The sequence below is a fragment of the Rhipicephalus microplus genome, chromosome 5 (assembly GCF_043290135.1).
Source record: "Rhipicephalus microplus isolate Deutch F79 chromosome 5, USDA_Rmic, whole genome shotgun sequence".
Classification (NCBI taxonomy): Eukaryota; Metazoa; Arthropoda; class Arachnida; order Ixodida; family Ixodidae; genus Rhipicephalus; species Rhipicephalus microplus.
The window spans coordinates 67193270-67216890 of record NC_134704.1 but is presented as its reverse complement, the minus strand read 5'-3'; the positions used below and the strand labels follow the sequence as shown (position 1 = coordinate 67216890).

At 47.7% G+C, this 23621-nt stretch overlaps 1 protein-coding gene and 1 long non-coding RNA gene across 2 annotated transcripts in view; one reads left to right on the top strand and one right to left on the bottom strand.

The window, feature by feature from the left end:
- Positions 1–20400, bottom strand: part of LOC142817816 (solute carrier family 35 member F2-like) — a 119356-nt gene extending 98956 nt beyond the window's left edge. Inside the window, exon 1 of the mRNA XM_075895635.1 lies at positions 19976–20400. Coding sequence (XP_075751750.1) covers positions 19976–20223 — 248 coding nt within the window. The 5' untranslated portion in view covers positions 20224–20400. The remainder of the gene's footprint in view (positions 1–19975) is intronic.
- LOC142817285 (uncharacterized) lies at positions 701–1446 on the top strand. Its single transcript, XR_012895148.1, has 3 exons — positions 701–1096; positions 1194–1289; positions 1365–1446. It is a non-coding gene; the product is annotated as an uncharacterized LOC142817285 (long non-coding RNA).
- Positions 20401–23621: the final 3221 nt, after the last annotated feature.

Genomic DNA, 23621 nt, shown 5'->3' with positions numbered 1-23621 from the left:
TGAACATCAGAACGTAAGATCTCGCCTTCTCTACGAACAATTTTATATTGATGACTATTATGATGTGTGTGCTGTTTAATGGCAAGAGAGCCATGGTATGATCAAAATAACGGCAAGATTGTAAGCGACGGTCACTTCCCGAGCGATAAAAAGAAATGTTTCCGGCAGTCTGGAGAAATAAGTTAGAAGAAAAGATACAGAGAGCCGCTGTGACAACCCTTTCAACGCTTTAAGCTGCCTACGTGTGACAAAGCACCGAAGAAGCCTTTTCGACTCGCTCGATCCTTCTCGAAAGAAAAGCGCCGCAAACACTGCAAATCACCGACCGAACTTAACCCGCAGGATGTTCGGAGGCGGCAAGGCGGAAGCGACACTAGGAATGACTTGATGCGTAAGAAAAGAAAAAAACATTGGCGCACGCAACGGAAAAGAATTTTAATAATAAGGTTAATATAAGTGTGGTGCCTTCACCGAGCAGGTTCTGTGTCTTGGGTGTATAACAATCTTGGCAAGTAGAGCGAAACAACAAAATCGCGCCAAAAGGAAAAAAAGGAAGAGAAAAGGGGAAGACTAAGCAGTGGCTATCGATTAGGTGTCATAACCCGACAGGCATTATTAACGGCACGCCGACTGGCGGCGAAGTCTCACGAACTCGCCGCGCTCTCTCCTTGAGGCTCCTTGCAACGGGTGAGGTCTCGAAGCCAGGCGAGCGAAAAGAGGTCCTCTGGCGCGCGAGCCAGCTTAGGGAAATGAGCGTTCGAAGGCCCTGTTGCTCGGGCAACACTCGTCGAAACGCGCAGTGGCGCGCTTCAGAGAGCGACGAAGCGAGGGCGCCTTCGCGCCAAGCCCGCTGAAAGCTCACTCAAAAGCTTCTTGAAAGGCTCAAGCTGAGCACGTTGTTTACTTTGCTATCCAGTGTTCACTAAAGCCTGAAGCAGCATGACCGTGCCGAATTTTCACCGGCGCCTGAGTTCTGTGCCAATCATTTTATTTCGTTCTTTTTTTTCCGTTTAGGCCCATCCATACGCTACCCACGAGGAGGCCACGACATTGATCCGGCGTTCGGTGCGACTGGTGATAAGTGAACGACATAACGGTAAGAATTGACTGCCTGCAAAGTACGTTTTTCTTCTTTTTTTTCTGACACGTAAGTGCCAAGCCTTCTCCGTCATTTCTTTCTTTTCATGTGATAGCACCGTTCGTCGAAGTAACCATCTTTGAAATAAATTTAAAATGGCAGTTTCTACACCTATACGTGTGCAAATAGGCGATGAGCCAAGCTTTATTTGGTGAGTATCGGTGCGTCTTCAGTTTATTTTTCCTTATTAACGTAGCTGAACACTTTCTGATTAATGCTCGCTCAGGTTTCAATTACCAACGCGTTCCATTCCAATGCCTGCTTCTTGGGTAAGTGTTTTTTTCTTTCTTTTATTCTTCTCATCTTGCGCAAACATTTATTTAGCACGAAATTCAGGTGTTGAAAAAAAATAACCAACGAATGTTGTTAGTCAAACAACTACATCCTGATGCACAGGCGTGCGCAGAGTTCCTTTTTAGGAATGGGAGCGGGGGGGGCGACAGATTTTTGCGAAACCTTTTCCCTATTAGGTCAATATATGTGGCTGATTTCTGCCTGTTCTGCTTCCTTTCTGATCAGCCCGTTGTGGCCGCTGTAGCCTTGCTGTGTCGTCAAGCATTCATTCGGACACCAGCAGCAATTAACCATTTATTCAGTTACCCGATTAAGCTGTGCACTGGTGAATTATTCGCATTTTAAGCAAGTACAGCGGGTTACTCCTGTAGTGAGATATATGAACACAAAACTACCTGGATATGTCGCTCCAGGTCACTGCGAGCCGATATACTTAATAAAGCAATAACTTTTAGCTATAACAAAGACAAGAGAGCGTCTAGAATCCTTAACACATTTAAAAAACATATAAGTGAAATTGCTTTCTGTTGTTTGACATGTGATTCATAGTGAACTTCTCGGGATACTGACTGCGCTGTACGTGATTTTTTCCCCCCAGATCCCACGACCCAGCTCATCATATATATGTATACATATAGATATATAACGTCTAGGAATGGGTAAGGGCACACGCGGCTGGCAAACTCGTCGAGTTTTCTAATAGTGTCCATGGGAGCTGCAACACACGGCGCTTCAGCGAGCATGGGATTGATGGGTAGTACACACATTTGTCTACTCTTTGTACTTCTGACCTGCTTTTGGATTTGTGTGTGTTCGTGTGGCTGGGATTTGTTTTCTCACAAAAGGAATGTCAGCAAGTATTCAGCGGTTGCGCTTCACGATCTTATCCTTTTAGACTTACCTTTCCAAATCGGGTCACGAAGTTGGAAAGGGTTGAATCTTTCTTTCAAAACAAAACCGAAACACGGCAATAAACGACGCCGCATGTACGATTCGCCGCTCGCAAGTACGAAGTCAAGGCAAATGTGTGTACTTTCAATCATCCCCATGGTTGCTGAACGATCGCAGCGCCCGAGTCTCGTCTAGATATTTTAGGAAACTCTATGGGCATACTCACCACAGCACAGTGTTTACTAGACCTATACCTGAACTCTGCGAAGACGTGTTTCATGAACTTCTAATAAGGTTCGGCCCGACCAGCGCTGGATTCCCTGAAGGTTTTTTCACTTCTTATCCTTTGCTCAATACGCTTTTCTTGGGCTTCGGCTGCTGTCTGCGGTTCTCGTCGCAAGATGTAGGGGAAAGGTTTGCTGGAGCATTCGAAATTCATGAGCTGACACGAAGTTCGGAATTGGAAGCACGACACGAAAAAACAAAACAAAAAATACAGAGGTTCGCTAGCTGTGGAACGGAGTACACATGGTGCATAGCAAGTAATGTTGCAAAATTTAAAAAAAAGGAAAAGCTTTTGATCTGGAATGTGAACATGGCGTCAGCGCTCTTCGATGTATGTCATCGTTGAAAATGTGCGAATACGCAAACTACCAAGGGATCGGGTGAATTCAAATAAGGTGGAGTTATTATAAAACATAAACAAGTCAGTTCTTTGAATACCCTGTATGTGTATAGGTTAAGAAAGATTCAGAAAATTATACATAATGCGTACTGCCTTCGACACTCCTATCACACGATAGGAGTGTATAGACACTCCTATCACGCTCGAAACATACATAGTATGCTGACGAACTGCCTCGCCGCGTGACATAAACATACCCAGGCGAGTAACTGCGGTCACGTTCACCCGAGGAGCCCAAGCTAGCGGAAATACGAAGGAAGTGATGCCTTCCGTCGTCTTCTAACGTTCCCCGACGTCGGCGCAGGCCGAGAGACGGAAGGCAGGCAGGTTTAATAGAGCATGCGAGAAGCATTGGCAGCGGCAACGCAGGATGACCGCTAGTGCGTCGATTGCTGCCCCTGGGGCGATCGGCATCTTCGTACTGCCCGTAGTGGAGGAGTAGGAAGACGGAAGGAGCGAGGGAACCTTACCATGTGGGCAGCTGCGCGGGACGGCGCCTGTCCCACCGTAATCGATGGTCGGCGTAGAACGCAGGTATATATGGCCGCATGGGAGCGCCCCTGTGGCATGCATAAGCGCTAGCGTCTGAAACCGGTGGGATTAAGCGGTGGACGAAATGCGAACGGGCAAACTGGAAGGTGGTATCGGAGAGGTTGGGGAGGGAAGAATTCCTTCGTGTACCATATGTGGGATCACCTGTTGTTGTCGTGCAGGTTCGTTCACGTGCGCTTGCTCTTTGCGCTGTTGATTTTTGTGATTTTCTTTTTACTTAGAAGCGTAAGCAAGGAGAGACGAGAGTATTGTCAATAGTCCTGGCGTTTTTCGCAGAAGATTAGCTAGGTCACGCCGATAGCCGTGTCAGATGGTCGCTGTGCCACGATTAAACTCACCGGCCCTGGCTTGATGCCTTGAGGGACAACGTTGCGCATGCGGTGTTCTTTATCCTTGCCGAGCAAGTTTGAAAAATCGCTATCACCAGGCACTGAACTTTTTAATGACGGTAAATAAGTGTGTACCTCACCACGTTGCAAAACGACCTTGTAAACGAGGTCAGATGAGCGACACCAGCAGCCTGAGCGTGTATGTTTAATTGAAGTGAATTAATTTATTTGTAGTCAGTCATGGCTGTTTTTTGTTCGAGCGTTGCTGCTACAACCAGCTAATCCATGAGTTAGGCTAGAAGAGGAGTGCGGTGCTGAATAGGGGAATTCTAGTGGAGTGAGGAGGTAGGGGGGGAGCGCTCTGTAGTTCACACTTGCGTTGCAGGTAAATTACCACAATATTACCACCACAAGCGAGACCTGCAGGTGAAAGAGCAGATAGGTGGAGGCGGTGGAGCAGCGCTCATTGTCTTTTCGAAGTTAAACAACTTCTATAGTGTGCGTTTGGTTTTTACGAATAATTGTGTGTTCAGTGGTAAGAAAAATGATCGTGGTACGGGAAAATAGCGCACTGGGTTCGAAATATTAAGCGACACGCCTTGCCCCTGCCAGGCACTTACGAAAAGTGCAAATAAAATCATGGTGCAAGTGGTTTCCTTTTTAACCGTACATGGACGAACGTGTACAAACACTTGACTGACAATATACGAAAATGCAAACAGGCTTGATAAAAACTTCGGCCAACGTTATCAGTATATGGCAGCAGTGCGTCTTAAACGCGGAGAACATTGAGGCATATTTCACAGGTGTCCGAAAAAAAAAGACAAGTCTAATGTATGCACGATCTGGGCACGAACAGTCCGCCCCCCCCCCTTCAAAAGACAACGCATAAAATCTCCTCTCCCTCTCCCCCCCCCCACACACCAAGAAAACTCTGTCGCTGTGTATGTTCTTGAATTAAAAAAAATTCAGGCGCGGAACTAACACTTCACAGACAACTTTTCCTAATCTCGACCTGAACTAAAGGAGAGGTGGCTCCTATGACTACGACACGGACATACTACCCACGACGTAAAAAAAAAGCTTCCCTTAAAAAAATAAAAAAAAAATCGGTGTTGTTTGCCGTCACGTGACTACAGCCCTGTATTGTTACTCGTGAGTAAAGCGCATTCGGCACGTATACAGTGCTCATGGATTGAAACAGTACACTCGTAGCGCGTGGCCGCCGGTGCATGTGCTGCCACTCGTGGGTGCTCGTGGAACCAGGGTGTTGCATTGTGGTATAGAGTGAAGGCGAGAACAGCTACGGAGCAGGCTTACTCCATCCGGTCGTTAAATAGTCGGCCAGTAGTTCACCGTGTGCACACTGCCAGCGTGGCGCTGCAAGGCTCGCGCGCTTTTGTATGCATGCAATCAGAATTCAGTGGACGGTGCGAACCATGTATATTGTGGTGCAAGTGCACGATGCTCTCGATTGGCGCCCTTCGACGATTGGGCACGTAGGCTGCGCAAGTAAGAAATTGGATACCGCTAAGATGTCGCGCCTGAAATGCACTCGTAGACATAAATGGCTGCACAAAAGCATATAAAGTTTGTCAAGCTTGTTGTCACGACACAAAAGAAAAACGGCAGCCATGGGACTGTTTCCGTGTAGCATCGAAACAGGGACTTAGCATTGATTTAGTCAATAGTACGTGCAGCTATTCTGCGTGGTAAGCATTTTTAGAGCTGTCGGCCACGGAATAACGAGCGAGCTTCTGCTTTTTTTTTAAATTCAACAATAGGCTACATTCAGCACTAACCACACTAATACATGATATTACTTCCATACTGCATGAAGGCAAGCCTGGCACTCATTTTCTTTCTTGTCAAGGCAGAAACCAGAAGTAAACTTTCCATTATTTTGGGCATATGTTTATCATGTCTACGAAAACACGCAAGGTGCAATGTCTAACGGAATCCTGTGTTTTACTTGCGCAGCATGCATATCACTTCGCCTAAGCACACAGAACGAGAGGGTCGTCTGCTGGCGTGGCAAAAAAAGTGATACGCAGCGGCGAGCCAGTTCGGTCGCCATGCAGATGTGCGTGAGCCTTGCAGCGCCACCCTGGCAGTGTACACATGGTGAACTACAGGCGGACAATTTGGCGACCGGAAGGAGTAATCCTGCTCCGTAGGTGTTCTCCCCCTAGCTATATACCACGATGCAGCGCATTGGATTCTACGCGCACTGTCGGGAACTCGGGGTGCTGTGGTAGCGTGGTGTAGCTTCGGGTTGAGGAAACGACCGCTTACAAGATGGGGATACGAAAAACAAACAAGGTTTATGGCACTATTTACAAATATTTACAGCATGAGGTTAAGAGTTCACAAACCACGAGCGTGGTGGTTAAACCTTTTCTTGGTTCAGAGCGACGTCCTGCACTCTGCGGCGCCGTTATAAGCCCTCTCGGGCTCCTCCTTCTTCAGTGGAACACCAATCACATACACACACAACAGGTGAGGGGTACGAGCAGGCACGGCGCACGTGAACAGCCAATTTCGAGTCAAGATCACTGCACTTAAAGGTGGCGCCAGAGGGGCTCTTGCTCGTCGTGTGTGTCACTGGTCGAGGGGTCCCAAGCTTCGGACAGCAGACATCAAACGGTCCGCCAATCTGTCTGCTCAATTAGCAGGGCACTTTGTGGCGGCGGTCGCCGTTTCTACAAAGGAAGACGCTGTCTTTGTTGTCCCCTCTGGAACGGCTTACCGCTTCGTGGCGACGTGACGTCTCATCCGCCGGCTAGCCGGGACAATACCTGGCGGGCATAAGCATTCGGCGAGTCGGCTACTTGTTTGAGGGTTAAAAGAGCGCCGCTCCCCCGTCAGATCTCGACGCTGGTTCCAAGAAAACCTGGGTTCCAGGCGTGGGAACGCGGCCCGGCTACGCTTCTCAGCGACAGCATGGCGCCTACCGATGCCGGTCATAACAGCTTCCCCCTCGCCAGATGAGTCACGGAGGGCAGCAGTCAACACTGCTGCTCGCAGGGACGACGAAAAGGTCAGTAGTTGAATGCCAGGAACTGGCCTTCGCTTGTGGCATGGTCCGGGTGATTGCCGAATCTTCGACAGCATCTCTGATTCTCGACCACCTGTACAAGCAAGCACTCGGCCCCCTTCGATCAAACCAAGCCAAAAGAGGGATGGAAACCAATTTTCATTTCCTAGCTTTAACAAAAGCTCACACTCAAAACTCTCAGGACTCACTTGAGCTGAAAAACCGGACGTGCTACCTTACAAATTTACATAAGATGCACGAAAAAAACTAAAATATCAATTTTGATACAGAAAGAGCACCCCAGAATGGCTTAGAAAGGGCGGCTAAGCGTGTCAACGTTTCCATTCAATTTGCCCTTCTTTTACCTAATGCCAAAATTGTATTTTCGAAGAATCAAGCTCTGCCTCACAAGGCGACTATTCTTTTATGTCACGGTTTGCAGCCAAGTAAGGGGAAAATGGTCTGTCCCTACTTTAAATTTAGCACCTCTGAGATAACCTGCAACTGATGAATGGCCTGCACAAGGCAAGCGCATTCATTTCCTGAAGCGCAGTACGTTATCTCCTGTAGCCCAATTTCTGGCTCAAGTAAAGCGCAGCTTTGCTTGATACCATTGTCGTCCTGATATAAATCAGCAGGCTCTTTTTCATCGCTTGACTACTTTCATCGGTTCTGTCCCGCTGAGAGCATCAGTCAGGAACTCGGATTCAGTGAGCGCTACTTTTGTCCGAACGTCCGTCTTTGTTTACGGCCGCCCATAATTGTCTTCCACTGAGACATAAAGCTCTCTAGCTTTTCTGAATCTTTGGCCTACACTGTGGCCAAAATACTCTTAGTTTGCTCAGAATTAGAAAAAAGCTTCCCGTTTCGCTCATATGATCCTTGATCAATTGTCTTCAAAGAAAACCAACAAAACAGAGACAAACACTTCTTTCTAGAAGGTTCGTTTGGTTGAAGCAAATTGCCTTTGCTAATGCCTCTGAGTAAATCTCACTGGGCTCTCCTGAGCGTTCAATTACTCTCATTTCTAAGCATTGCAAAATACACGGCGCTATTAACCAAACGCTTAATCCCTCACACTTTGTCTTTCTTACGTTACATTGTAACACACCGTGTACAACACAAAAATAACCATAGGTAAAAACACCTGAAAAGCACCTCACAACAATCGCGAAGGTTTTTTTATAACCGTGTGCCAATGGCTCTCAAGTCTCATAACGCGCAACGACAACTGCACTGTGTTGCGCCAAACTTAACCCTTTTACGAAATCATCTGGTCTATGTTAATATCTTCTTCCTTAAATGCCAATTCACGCCACATCCACATGACAGTAAAGGCATACGATATTAAACTAAACCTTTGAAACACTAAAAAAAAAACAACAATTTTTTTAGTTTTTACCTTCTCGGTATATTCGTACAAATGATTAATGGACTTCAATTTACAGCCTTTATTTCGGCGGTTTTCCTTTTCAAAAATTTACTCCGCATCATGTGACTTACAAACTTAAACAGACCAATATGCATCTCCAATTCAATAATCAGTAGCCATACTTAACACGCACGTGCAACCATTGTTAAAACTGACCGCCCCCTTTTCTCAACTAGATTCCTCTGAATCGCACACGATGGGGTCGCGGTCCCGGCGGTTTTCGAGCACGCCAGAAGCTACAAAATGCACAAACTCTAAGCAGTGCACTGCCGTCATACCTCATTTTCCACTTCTTCCTGTTCCCCTCAGGAATGTGAAAAGGACGCCAGAAACAGGATGGAGACAGGGGACATTGTCTCTTTGTGCTCGCCCCGACGCGGTTTTTAGCCACTCTGTGCTTTCGACTTTGATCCTTCAGGCAAGGCCGCTTTCCCGAAGTTGTCGAACGCAACCGCGCTTTTCGTTGGGGTAACGCACCTCGTTTCCCCCCTCTACACCTGGCTTGCCGCTTGTACCTCTCGGAACGCCACCATGGACGTTTCCTGGAACGGATTAACGGCCTACCCTCTCGTCTTTCTTGCGACTGAGTGGGGCCTGACCTAGGCTTGCACAGTGACGAACGCTTCTGCTTCTTTCTTTTTCGGCGATGTTTTCTTGCCTCCTTTCTCTCGATGCCATCATCATGTTGCGTCGGGAGCTGAGGGGTTGGGAAGCTCGTTGGAGCTAGTGCTACATTTTCCCCCACGCTCAAACATTTTATACTCGGTGTCACGACGGACTGCCGGGCCAAATTATCTTTGTTAGCGCTGATAGAATCATTAACTTGGCCCTCTCCGATGGCATCGATGCACTCCTGAAGCTTCGCGTTCTCACTCTCATTAGCCACTGCGCTAACCATATCTACATGTGAAAATTTCGAGACGTCCTCTCGAGGCATGGGGATGGTTTCCAGCTCCTTACTGAGCCCATTAGGGCTGCTGGCACACACCTCATCCTCGCAAGGACCGTCTTTTGATACTGTCTCTATCTCGAGACTGGCCAAGGGCTCGTTCTCGACATGCTCTAGATTGACGCCTTCGAGAATATGCGGGTCTTTTTCTTGCGCGATCCCTGGTCCTGGCGCTTCCTGACGCGCCTCAACTTCCAGCGCTTTGTGACGCGCCTCACTTTCAGACTCCGGTGCGAGTCTTTCTTTCTTTTTGCTAACCGAAGTTCCGAATCTTCTGATCAGCTCTGCTTTGATAACTTCATAGTTGTTCGCGTGCTGCTCACTGAGACGCGCAACAACATCCGCTGCCTCGCAGGGCAGAACCGTGCGTAGCTTCTGAGACCAGGTGTCTCGCTCACACTTAAGTTGACTACACTTTCGTTCAAAGAGTCTGAGATACAGGCCCATATCCCATGATACCTCATATGGCTGCATGTACCTAGACATCTCGAACTCTGCCTCATTTTCGAGAAGTACTCCTTGCTGGCGTCCCAGCCTCATACTCAACTCATAGTCTTGTTTGAAAAACTCTAGCTTGAGGTGTAGTTTTTCGTCTTCACTCTTTCCTTCCATCTGAGCTGCTCTTAGTTTTCTTTCGATGATGAGGTCCCATTCTTCACTTAGTTCCTCATCATCAGCCCCCAAATCATTAATCGCTTGAATGATTATGGGTTTTCGTGCCAAACCCTTTGTATCGATCCCCAATTCCTCACACAACAGCAACAAGTCTGACTTCTGCAGCTCCCGTAAGTCCATGATCGTACCGAGTGCTCGCTACTTCCAAAATAACTTTCCGAAACGGCGAAACTGAGTCTTTCGGCAAAGTTAACTACCAGTTCTAAAATTTAACCCTCTTTTAGAACCTGGTTCACTCAAAGGAAAAGCCAAGCACTCACCCATACGTGATCCATGTCTCGAGCCAGCTGCTTCTCCTGGGCCGACTGTTGTTGTCACTTGTAGCTTCGAATCCCTCCGCTGCCAACCAGTTGTTGCGATCCCACCACTGCCACCAGTTGTCGGGAACTCGGGGTGCTGTGGTAGCGTGGTGTAGCTTCGGGTTGAGGAAACGACCGCTTACAAGATGGGGATACGAAAAACAAACAAGGTTTATGGCACTATTTACAAATATTTACAGCATGAGGTTAAGAGTTCACAAACCACGAGCGTGGTGGTTAAACCTTTTCTTGGTTCAGAGCGACGTCCTGCACTCTGCGGCGCCGTTATAAGCCCTCTCGGGCTCCTCCTTCTTCAGTGGAACACCAATCACATACACACACAACAGGTGAGGGGTACGAGCAGGCACGGCGCACGTGAACAGCCAATTTCGAGTCAAGATCACTGCACTTAAAGGTGGCGCCAGAGGGGCTCTTGCTCGTCGTGTGTGTCACTGGTCGAGGGGTCCCAAGCTTCGGACAGCAGACATCAAACGGTCCGCCAATCTGTCTGCTCAATTAGCAGGGCACTTTGTGGCGGCGGTCGCCGTTTCTACAAAGGAAGACGCTGTCTTTGTTGTCCCCTCTGGAACGGCTTACCGCTTCGTGGCGACGTGACGTCTCATCCGCCGGCTAGCCGGGACAATACCTGGCGGGCATAAGCATTCGGCGAGTCGGCTACTTGTTTGAGGGTTAAAAGAGCGCCGCTCCCCCGTCAGATCTCGACGCTGGTTCCAAGAAAACCTGGGTTCCAGGCGTGGGAACGCGGCCCGGCTACGCTTCTCAGCGACAGCATGGCGCCTACCGATGCCGGTCATAACAGCACCCACTAGCGGCGGAACATGTACCGTCGGCCACACGCTCCGAGAGTACTGTTTCAATCCGTGAGTACTGTACATTAAGCATAAACTGCACTCACCCAACAGCCACGCACACGCATCGCGCCCGTAGCAAGGCTCATCAAAGCAGCGCGTGACGCCGTTTCACAGAACGTGGCCTTCGTGTCAGTCTTTCGCAAAATAGGCCTTCGCTCGAACCGATCAATAAACCATTGCACAATCTCTTTTTTTGCACTGCTCCTGACGCGGTTCGCTTAAAAAAAAAAAGAAATCTCCCCCCCCCCCCCCTTCCTCAGTTTCAGATTCCGGCAACTGCTTCCGGTAACTGCCATAAAGCTCGGCTCAGCGTCTTTCTCGGCGCCTGTTTAAACAAATAAAAAATACACTGAAAGAACAATTTCTTCCGGGGATCCATTTCTCCCACAACTCGGGTGGCTTTGACATCACACCATAGGCAACACGCACCACAACGCTTCTTTTTTTTTTCTTTTACCGAAACAACAAGGCAACCATGAAAAAAGGCTTTTCTTTTTCTTTCTCACTTTGTTCCCTTATAGGTGGGTTCAAAAAAATAAGTAATATTAAAAACGGGTCGTCAGCTATCGTATTTTTCAACAAGGCGGAAGAGAAATTGTTGATAAATTCCATTTCAGACTATTATATTTCTCGCTCAATATATATATATATATATTTTAGTAATGCACCAGTTTAAACGGCGAAAGAAAGAAAAGGGAGCCGCTGCTCGAAAGCTTTGCTCCAAGAAAATTTTTTCAAAGCAAAGTGAAAGGTAAATAAAAAAAATATCTAGTGTATTCTCTCACAATAAGAAATGCGTGATAACCGGTAAAAAAAAAAAAAACGTGCTTTTAGCCGCTCAGAAGCGTGCACCGCAGCGGCAGCTAAACTATCTCCCACGAAAACGCTGCAGTGCTTTGCCCTCCTATATGAGGCTCTTACAAAGATCCCTATCGAGAACTGCAGTGCCGTTGTGTGTGAGTGGTAATTTATTACGGTGGTTTACCGGCGACGCAAACACTAAAGTGCTCATCGATTTGTCCAAACTTTGACTCGACGCCATCAAAGACGTTCTGCGGCGTTAGCCCATTACGTCGTCCTGTCGTGTAATCAAAGAGGCGATGATGACAACGATGACAATGGCGTCTGTGCGTTCAGCTTTGTTGGTTTTCCTGCACGGTAATGTAGATAGTTAGAGATCGAAATCGCAGTAAGCACTGCCTTAAAATGGGTCTAGTTATTGTAACCTCATCTTAGCTCTCTGATTGGAGGAAGGAAGACTAATAATTTTTTTTATTTGTATGTGTGTGTGTTTCAGTTTTAAGTAGAGTCAACTGAACTGCTTTCAGCTTGCAAAGCATTATTCGCTTTTTTTTTTACTAGCTCGGGTTGAGACCGCTGCTTTTCACAGATCAACGCAAAGGTATAAATCGCAAAATAAAGAGCCTTAGAAACGTTTCAAACCATAAGCACAAGAACTACACAATCGTATGATCACGGCTTGATCAAGTAGCTTTCGCAGGAAGTAACGACATTACTAGTGTCACTCAGCCAAATTTCAAATCTTCACTGGTATTAGTTACTGATTGTTGGCAGTTGATAGTTAAACACGCATGTTCGTGACACATGTAACACCTGAGAGCACTTTCCACCCCCCCCCTTTTTTTTTTGTTTCTCATTATCTTTACCTCGGTGTAAGACAGTAAGCCACAGGCGCGCATGGTTGACTTCTCGGTTTCTTTTTGACGAGGACGTTAATGACGGTAGCCAACCAAATCACTTGTTCCAGCTAACCGCGCACTTCTCCACATGCAAACTTGGCACGTTATTGGTAGCACCTTGTCCAACGTGCTCGCTGTATAAAGAGATAGAGAGGGAGACTCGTCAGTGCACTGAGAGGGTAAGTCAATTGACACCAATCAATACCCACCTCGCCATGCAAGAAGAATTAGAGATTCGCTAGCTTAACTTCCTCACCAGTGACACGTCCCGAAAGGTCGACGTTTTCTGGGACGAAATAAGGCTGCCTCCTGAGCGTGATGATGATCTTAACTCAAGATGCACTGCACGCTTTTCTTCAGCCGAGGTATACATCACTTCCCCGCCAGGGAGTTGTGGCAACCTTTGCTCTACAGGAACAGGCTGATAAGAGTGAGCCCCGGCGCCATAAACTTTACAATTTTGAAGCTGTTCTCCGGCTCAGAAAACCGCATAGATAGGCTCGTACTTGCGGTGCGTTCGTATAAGAGTGACGGCTGCTAGAAAAGAGAAGACGCGCCTGCCCGCATGTACCAACCTTCCGGTCAAGTAGTTAGGTCATCCACTTTCTACGCCGGAAGTACTGCATTCTATTCCCAGGATCACCGGCACCCACCGGCTTTTATTGCGATAGCAACCTCACTAACATTCCGGATGCATTTACGCACTGGCCATCGCCGCGCGGCTGCATATAAGCCCTTTAGGGCGACAACATCTTCCTGTGGGTCTTACGTTCTACATTTGCAAAAGAAAAAGTAGAAAAGGCCCATGATGGTGATTCTGAAGACGTGGACTGCGTTTCTCAAGTATACACTGCGCACTTAGCTGCAGTTTTGGGGGAGTTTGGGCTGCGTACTTTGAGTTACAACCACCGCCAACCCCCACATTGACAAGGGTTAGCAGACAGCTCATATCTGCAGTTACCTTAATTCAATATTGTTCACCGCTGCCTCTATTTAATTTCTTTCAAACGTTTTTTTACAACGAAAGCTTGGATGAAATCACCACAAGCGCCGCGTGCACCGTAGTTGTCCGCTGCCATTGTGTAAAATAAGAAAAATAAAACAGGCACAATGGGATTAGAACCCGAGTCCCCTGCAGGCTAGCCCACTATACTACCACTGCCCCACATTGTTTTTTCTTTATTTATTACCTTCTTGACTACAGGTCAAGCTAATCTGACAATCACTATCACACGTGTTTCATGCGTGATAACGCTTCGAACAAAGATATTACATCTTCAACACAGTCGGTAGTCTTATACACATCTCGCACTTTTATAACAGCTTCCACGAAACACTCATTAACGGATAGAACTCTCACATCACAGAGTCTGTACGATAGCATACTACGCCAAACCGAATGAATACCGAGTAAAAATATAACATCCAAATTTTGCACAGAACTATAACAAGGCAAAAAAACGAATTCCATATGAAGTAAGAGGTAAATATTTTTCAAAGTCCTCTGTAAAATGTCCCAAAAAAAAATAGCGTTCTTACAATCAATAAACACATGTTCAATGGTCTCAGGTTTGTTACACAGGAGACAGCTGCTTCCCCATGATACATACATCCCTCTCTCTTCAAGCCACGTTTTTACTGGCAAGGTTCCCGTATGAAGTTCAAAAAAGAAGGTTTTCACATTGGGTGGTATACACATGTTTTTCACTCGCTTTAGTACGTCATGACCATATGATTTTTCATACTTTGAACGGAACAGGGGCACAGTAAAAACATTTTGTATTAAGTCTTTCATAAGGCGCTTTCTTTTCACATTAGTTAGGTAATCTATCGAAAGCCTTGCCCTTAGGAAACGATATGGGAGCACAACTTCGGTGTTTGAAACTCTGCAGCAAAGAGACTGCAGGAAGGCTTAATGCCGGGAAAGGAATGGCGTAACTATGAGTAATAATCCTAAAAACGGTAGGAAGGGGAAGATACAAGCTTGCGATGAAAAATCCTTAAACAGGCGTTGTGTCGAGCCAATGTTTCTACAAGCGGACATGTCTTCCTCGATGCTAGAACAGAACTGATTTCTCCAGCGCTAGCGTGTCTACACATCGTGCCATCTCCTCCATCCTAACAAAGAAAGGGCAACATTCGATATGGTGGTGTGTGAGAGCGGGGGAGGGGGGGATTGCTATGAAGAATTGTATGAGTGAAAAATTAACCCGTATTCCGTGAACAAAAAAAAAGGGGGGGAGCGGTGGGGAGGTAAGGATGAACACGTGTAGCTGCGTCGCACGTGTAGCTGCGGATGAACACGTGTAGCTGCGGTTTGGAATTGAAAACTCATAGGGGTTTTCTTTGTGTATGCACCATACCGAATGAATTATTGAACCCCTTTAAAGACGTTTATACCTACTGACTGGAGTGCATTAAACTTGAGAATAAGGTACGACTATATATTTTCTGTCTCTTGCGAACCAAAAGCTTCAAGCATGTAGAGTTTGAGATCGTGTAAGTCGTATCCTACAACATTAAAACATTGTGCCGCTGCTTTCGGAGATTTCCTTGCCCTGCTCGAACGATGAGCGTTTAATATAACAATAACAGGTGTCCCTGTTTCACCAATGTACTGTTTATGACAATATGAAGATTCAATAAGGTAATAACACTCTCACTAGTGCCGGCAAAACTACATATTGTCGCTACTGGCAGATCGAAGTTGATGAACGAGATCGTAAAAAACCGCCTTCGTTACACCGAATGGCCTATATGAATTCAAAGTGCTTCCCTTCGGCCTCTGTTCTACACCTGCGACATTCCAGAGAATGATGGACACTGTTCTTACCGGTCTAAAGTGTCACACGTGCTTAGTTCACGTCGATAATGCTGTCATGTTTTCTGCCCCCTTTGAGGAGCACCTGAAGCGTCTGCAGAATGTGCTAATAGCGCTCCGCTTTGCTAACCTGACACTTAAGCCAGAAAAATGCCATTTGGGTTACAAGGAACTTAAGTTTCTCGGCCATGTTGTCAGTGCGGATGGTATTCGACCAGACCCTGACAAAAGTACCGCCGTGGCCTAGTTTCCTGTTCCACGTGATAAGAAGGCAGTGCGTCACTTTCTAGGGCTCTGCGCGTACTATCGCCACTTTATAGCCAATTTTTCTTGGATTGCTGAACCGCTCACTCGACTCACTCGTGAAGATGTTCCATTCGTCGGGGAGGAAGAACAGGACGCAGCTTTCTCAACTACGGGACCGTTTGCAGACACCACCAGTCCTCGCTCACTTTGACCAAGACGCTGATACTGAAATTCATACTGACGCCAGAAACGTGTGTCTTGGTGCTGTCCTCGTACAACAACAAGAGGGCACAGAGCGCGTGATGGCGTACGCAGGCCGCACCCTTTCCCGCGCGGAGGTCAACTACTCCACGTCAGAGAAAGAGTGCCTCGCTGTTGTATGGGCCACGATGAAATTTAGGCCTTACCTTTACGGACGCCACTTCAAGGTAGTGACCGACCATCATTCGTTGTACTGGTTAGCCAACCTATGGGACCCGTGTGGGCGACTGGCACGATGGAGTCTTCGTCTGCAGGAATGCGTTTTCACGATCGCTTACAAATCGGGCCGCAAGCACGAAGATGCTGATTCATTATCCCGTGCTCCTGTCGAAGTTTGTGGCCACGACACCAAGGAAGACGATAGTTTCCTTGGGGCCCTTACTACAACATATCTGATTACGCGACAGCGTGCGGACGATGAAACTCGCGCAGTTATCTAAAACCTTGAAGGACGCAACTCGTCCACACCTCGATGTATTTCTCGAAGTCTGTCATCGTTCTGTCTGCGAGATGGGGTCCTGTATAAGAAAAACTCCAACGGCAATGAGAGAACCTATCTTCTAGTCGTGCCAACTGACATGCGTGACGACATTCTTCTTGCCTGCCACGATGAGCCCACATCTGGTCACTTAGGTTCCTCTCGAACTCTCGCTCGAGTTCGACAAGCATACTACTGGCCTAAGCTTTCTGCATCAGTTAAGCGATACGTGAAAACCTGCCGGGAATGTCAACGCCGCAAATCCCCGCCACTAAAGCCCGCGGGGCTTCTTCAACCAATAGAACCACCCAGAGCGCCATTTGATCAAATAGGAATGGATTTACTGGGGCCCTTTCCGCTATCATCTGCCGGCAACAAGTGGATCGTAGTAGCCACCGACTATTTGACGAAGTACGCCGAAACAAAGGCACTACAACGTGCTACTGCTTCCGACGTCACCCAATTCTTCATGGACCAGATCGTTCTTTGACATGGCGCCCCTTCGTGCGTAATCACAGAGGAACAGCAATCACGGCCCAGTTCATTCATGACTTATTCAAGCTCAGCTACACGAGCCATCGCAAGACCACGGCATATAATTCGCAGAGCAACGGCTTGACAGAGCGACTCAACAAGACCATCGCTGACATGTTATCTGTGTACGTAGATGTTCAGCATAAGACCTGGGGCCAGTTGCTACCGTACGTCACAATCGCGTACAATACTGCCGTCCAGGAAACTACGCGATTCACGCCTTTCCGTCTTGTCTATGGACGTGAGGTCCATACCGTGCTGGATGCGATGCTTCCACACAATTGCGATGCTTTGATCGCTCCTGATGCTGTACAGCTTACCCAGTACGCCGAAGAAGCACGCCAGTTAGCACGCCTACACATTACACGCCAGCAGAGTACAGACGCATGCAGCTACAACGCTCGCCATCGACAAGTTGAATACCATCCCGGCGATCAAGTTTGGGTGTAGACTCCAGTCCGATGCCAGGGACTGTCAGAAAAACTGCTCAGTCACTACTTCGGACCATACAAAGTCTTGCGACGCGTGAGCGATGTGAACTACGAGGTAGTCCCTGGCGGCGCTTTCTCGCCACGACGGCGAAGGCACTCCTCAGAGATTGTCCACGTGGTGCGCCTGAAGCCATACTTCACGCGGTAGTGCGACTGCGCATGAACCATATCGCTGTTTTTATGTATGCGCGTATTTTCTGTTGGTTCGCCCAGACTTTGCTTTTGTACTTTCCGAGCATCAGAGTGATGCTTTTTTTTTCTCAGAGGGTGAACAATGCCACTTGGCCGCTAGTTACGGCGAGCACAAACCACGACTGCCCGCGAGAATGAAAGACGATGTTCTGGGGCAGCGCGTGCTTTGGCTAGTTGTTTATTATTGAAGCAGCTATCTTGCTAGTTTTCGTTGCGTCTCCCCGCCGGCTCAGTTCTTCCTAGTTGAAGACCTTTTGTAGCACGTGACAATATATAAGGTGAACAGAATCACTTCTGGCACTTTTAACTACGATGTCGTCTTGTAGGTGTTTACAAGTCTTGCATCTTGGAAGGGAGTGAGCAAAGTGTTATTTGGGCAATAGAACTACTCTAATTTTTTATGCATTATCATGTTCTTCAAATTCAGAAATGCTGGAATTCACTCGATATAGTACATACAAAAATAAAACCACTGCGAGATAAGCCCTTCATCTAGAAAATTCAATCCTGCCATTGCTAATTTCTGGAAACCGGTTCGTCAACTTAGACTCTGCGATACATGTAGATCCTTACCTACCCAACACTTCGTTTTTTTTGTTCACAGAATACCTGTTCCTTTTTTTATACATGAAAATCGTCACCGCGATCCCCCCTTCCATACTTTCTCACACCACCATATCCAATGTTGCCCCTCCTTTGATAGGATGGAGGAAAGGGCACGAAGCGTAAACACGCTAGCACTAAAGAAATAATTTCTGTTCTAGCCTTGATGAAGACAAGTTCGCTTGTCTAAACATTGGCTCGATAAGACCCCTGTTTACGGATTTTTCGTATGTGTAATAAAGCGTTTTAAAACAGCCAAAGGACAACCAGGCATCACACAATGCGAATTGCGTAACGAGTGGGTCATCGAATGTTCTAACTCATTACAAACGCTTCCGGCGCAATTCTTCACCGTTGTCAGCGACAGCATAAAAAATGCACACAGTTCTTCTCTCGTGTGTAGCGGGTACCACGCTTCTAGGAAAAATGACAAAGGATGGCATACTGAATGCCTCCCTGCTACGCAAATACTGTGATGATCAATGGCGTAGTGGGTACCTTGAAAGTGTGCTTGTAGCACTTATTCAATGAATGCTTAAAAGGGCTCTGAAAGGCCACTCTTCTAGCTTCTGCTATGACATGTGCTACGCGTTTCGCCTTGACCTGGCGGTTTTTCAAACGCAAATGCATTACTTAGTCTGGCTATGTCCAGCATCCGGCGTTGTCCGCGTTGGTGTCCGCACGACGGAAGGTGTTATCTCTCCGCTCTCACTCCCTCTCCTATATCAGCACCTGCGGGCGCACGCAGTTATCCTCGCCCCAATCAACCGAAGCATGTGGAGTGAAAGAGTGTAGGAGAAGGTAGGTACAGTGCTTGGCCGCTCCTCTCAACGTTCGATCTCTCTCCTCCCTGTGCCCCACTCTTCCGTCCACTCGCGCCTCCCTCTCAGCCATTCGCTGACTGGCCGCCTCACAAGAATATCCTGAAATTTGTGCTCGAGACGCCGTGTGAAACGCCAACGCCGAGCCAAGAACGCTGGTGCCCCACTCTCTCATCTACTCGCTCCTAACTTTCGACCGTTCGCTGGCTGGGTGCTTCTCAAGCCGATGGCAGAAGTCGGGGAAGGCAAATGTCTGACGGCAACAGTACTCTCTCTCTCTCGGCGCTAGAAATGCATTCGCAGTTCGTCAGGATTCCTTTTGGGGAGGTGGGGGCATTTCTTTAAAGGGCCAGTCAACAGGCTCCGTAACGTGCAGGAAAAGCTCGCGCATTTTTTTCTGCGTGTGACCAACCTTCTTCCACACGCAGTGACGTCAACTCGGCGATCGGCGACGTTGACTAAATTACTCCTATTGATACCTGGTTTAGACCAATCGACGAGCTGCGTGCTACATCACGTCGCCAATCACCGAGTTGACGTCACTGCACGTTGAAGGAGGTTGGTCACGCACAGCAAAAATGCGCGACCTTATCCTGCGTGTTCCGGAGCCTGCTGACTGGCACTTTAGGTAACACTGCTTCACCGGAAAGCATAGAGGTTTGGCGTAATACTCACCACCGCCCGAGCCTGGAGAAGGAGGAGCACGCCCTGGCACACACAGATCTTGTCCTCGTGGAGCTGGAAGCCAGGTCGGCGTCGCCTCCTCCCGTCGAGCCCGTGCGGGTGGTGGTGACAACGCCACCAGGAGTCGTGGTGGCGGTTGCGGCGTTCGTGCCAGCCGTGCCACCTCCCCTGGTATCCAGGGAGGAAGGCAGGCCGTTCATGTCGTAGGCCGAGAGGACGCAGAAGCGGCCCTCGTCCATGCAGCAGTGCGGACAGCCCGACAGCGTTACCGCCGCCACGGCTGCGCTGCTAAGGACGGACTAGCGGCAGAGGCCCAATGGGCGACGCGGTCGGGGCCGCGCCGGCGATGCTCACCCGTCGGTCAAAAACGACGACGGGAATTGGACGGAACTCGAAGGCGTGCCTGCCGCTCTTCGAAGACTTTTATCAGAAACCGCAATGATTGGTCTCCTGTAAGCGGCAAAGAGAAACAGGAAGGACACATTAGCGAGCATTATATCTAATGTACAGTACAATCTCGCTGTAACAAAGTCGATTAGTTTTTTATTTCGGTGAAATTGTTAAAACAACGGCTTAGAAGAAAAATAATGCTACCAAGGAATAAAATTGACGTAGTTATGTTCAGTGTATCGTTATAAGAGGCAGAGATGCAAGTTAATGCAGAACAAAACAAAAAAACTTGCGAAAATATTTGCGTTTTTTTTCGACAATCGCTTTATTCTTCGTTAGCAGGTCTTGTTACACCAAGTTTCTCTCCTGTAAGTTGTTTTGCACTGCAGTCCAAAAGGCGGATTTTTTTTTTAATTTCACTTTTCCCACGTGCATGTTGGCCACCCATTTTAAAAACTGGCTAAGCTCCCTGTCTTGAAATCATGATGATTCAAAAGTGGTGTTGCGTCTATAAACGGTTACCTCTTTCTGAAATAAACATTGTTGCAAGTAAAGCCTGTCCCATGTTCATCTGTCCATGTGCTTTTTCGTGCGTTAGAAACTTCAGTACTGTCTTAGCGCCCGTTCCCTTCTTTTTTTACTATACTCTCACTCCAAGTTAGCTTGTTCAGTGAAATAGCAGGTGAATTCCTCACATTTTGAGCTGTCTCCATTCAAGTAACTGTTAATAATGTTGCGGCTCAAGTCGCACCATCGCGGGTGTTTCTACTCATGTGCATTGTTCAAAAGGAACTGCGATTCTTAACTAATCAAGTAAAATTAAGATTTGTTAATTGCTAAAGTGACTTGGAATGCTTAATAATAATTCTGAATTATAATACCACGCCGTCTACCAGCCCCGTTAACCGTCGAGGCATTGCGGAACGATACGCAGACGCGACTTCGAGGTGGTGGAGCACGTGCGTCACAGGCGAAATGAGAATGAGCTATAGCGTGCATGCGAGACATCCTTAAGGCCGTTACATTATGACCCACTTGATGAAGAAATGCGGCACCTGTTACAAATACAGGGGGAATAAGAGACGCGAGCGACAGCCACGAGCGCTGGCTCAGTCAGTTGATATATGTTACTTTCAATGTAGCCAGACGAACAGGTGTGGGTCTCCTCTTCGTTGTCTACAGCCCCTACGCACCAGTGGTGCAATGGCTGAGGAAGTAGCTGTGCTTCACGGTGGCGTTTCCCACCCCTTTCTCTTACTCTAACCCTCACTTCTCTTCCCATCCCCGCAGTGCTGTACTAAACGAGACTTTACCATACAAGACTACGCTATGGTTTATCATCCTCTTTGTCCTTTTGCTCCTCCTGATCCTGTGTTTCCTTTGCCACACCTATACTATACATGTATATACTATGCTCCATTCAATCATTCTCACCCTCACATCCCCCTTCGTTCCACCCATTGCCATACTTTACAACAGATGGCTATGATATGCTTTACCCTGTCCCCCTTATCTTTTCTATCCTCCTCACTCACACATCTCTCCTCCTGATTCTTGCATCGCCACCTCTCCTTTCTGCACTGTATTAACCATCCATGGCTATATGCTTTACGCTATCCCCTCATCCTTCCCTTGCTCCTGCTGTCACATTCTTATTCCCTTACTATGCTATGCTATGCTTTACTATGCATGCACTCTCTTCCACCTCTTCTGCGTACGGTTGCGTTGTAGAAGTATACTCGGCTTTTCTTCTCTCTTGGACCCTCTGTCTCTCCCTCTTCGCAAGTTTCGCATCATCTACAAACGACGCTACTATGTGTTTGAACAGTTCTAAAAGGTGACCGTTCCGACCACGTGGACACCTTTTTTTATGGCGCACCTGCTTTCTATATCTTCGCAGCACACGTTATGTACACTGAGAAAGAAAAAATAGCCCACCCTTGTCGCACGAACAATCTCTCAGTTATCTGGAAATGAAAATGTCGAATATTAGCCGTGAAATGCATCCGTTATACGCTCTACTTGTTTAGTCGCCCTACCATTGGCGGATAAGAGCAGGTTTAGGGCGTCCTACAGTTACTGTATATGCTATGAAATCCCCCCCCCCGTCCCGACATTTTCATGTTTTCCACGTGTACATATACAGGCACACATAAAGACACACTCACGAGCATACATACTCAAAAGACGATAGAACCAAGTCAACGTCAAGATCATGCATGATGCGAAGTCAGTGTACGTTAAACTCCCATGAAACAAACTAAATCTACGTTAAGGCCGCGTCATCCACAATACTGAAAAGACTCCTACGAGAATGGCTACGATGGAGCAACTGCCAGCGCGCACCGCAATCTTCAGATGCACGCACCGCCATTCGGCGCTTCTGACTCTCCCAGCGTAATCAATGCCACCCTAACGAGCCACGTTTTCCCAATCACGGCACTTATTCGGCTAACGGCTTTCAGCATCACCAACGACCCTCGAATAAACACCTATCACCCGACAAAGACAAAGCGAGGGTCATTCTCTTTTTTTTTTTGATTTCTTGCTTACGGGGAGACTGGAAACAGAACGACCGGGTTGCTGCGGAGAGCGCTCCTGAAATCGTAAAAAAAACGCAAACCAACGCGCAAATTGCGAAGAGCAATTAGCGACCAGAGCGCCGGCTCCCGAATCGGCTGGTCGTTTGGCGCCCCCGACTAGGGTGCAATCTGCCTCGAGCAGACGACGTGACGCACTTAACGTCACAGCTCTCGACAGAGAGAGGGTTTAGACTCGCAATTCGCGGAGTAAGACGACGCCCAATCGTGCTAGTTTTAGGCGCGGGAGATGGGCGACGCCTTAGTCACGGCGAGATTGGATGCTCCTTGGTCCAAACCTTTTTTCATGCAAGCTGACTGCGGCGCCGCTCAAATACGGGCTTCTGTGAGACTTGGCGTCTTTAGAAGGGCCGAGACGGGACGTTATCATCGAATAGCATTTGGATAAAATGGCAGCATAAGGACGACGGGTCAGTCGGAATCGATTCGTACGGGACCCCCCGTTTGCCAAGGCCATCGGTAATGTCCGCAGAAGGGATTTGCACGTTACGCAAGCGGACGGGGGCGCGGCACCGGAGAAAATACCTCATTTCCATCGCCGAGACGAGAGCGCACAAATCAACTCAATCCGGTCATCAAGATCCTCCTGAAAAGAACCGAGGGATGTTTCCTAGGAGACGGAGCTTAAATTAGGGGTTTAGGTCTAT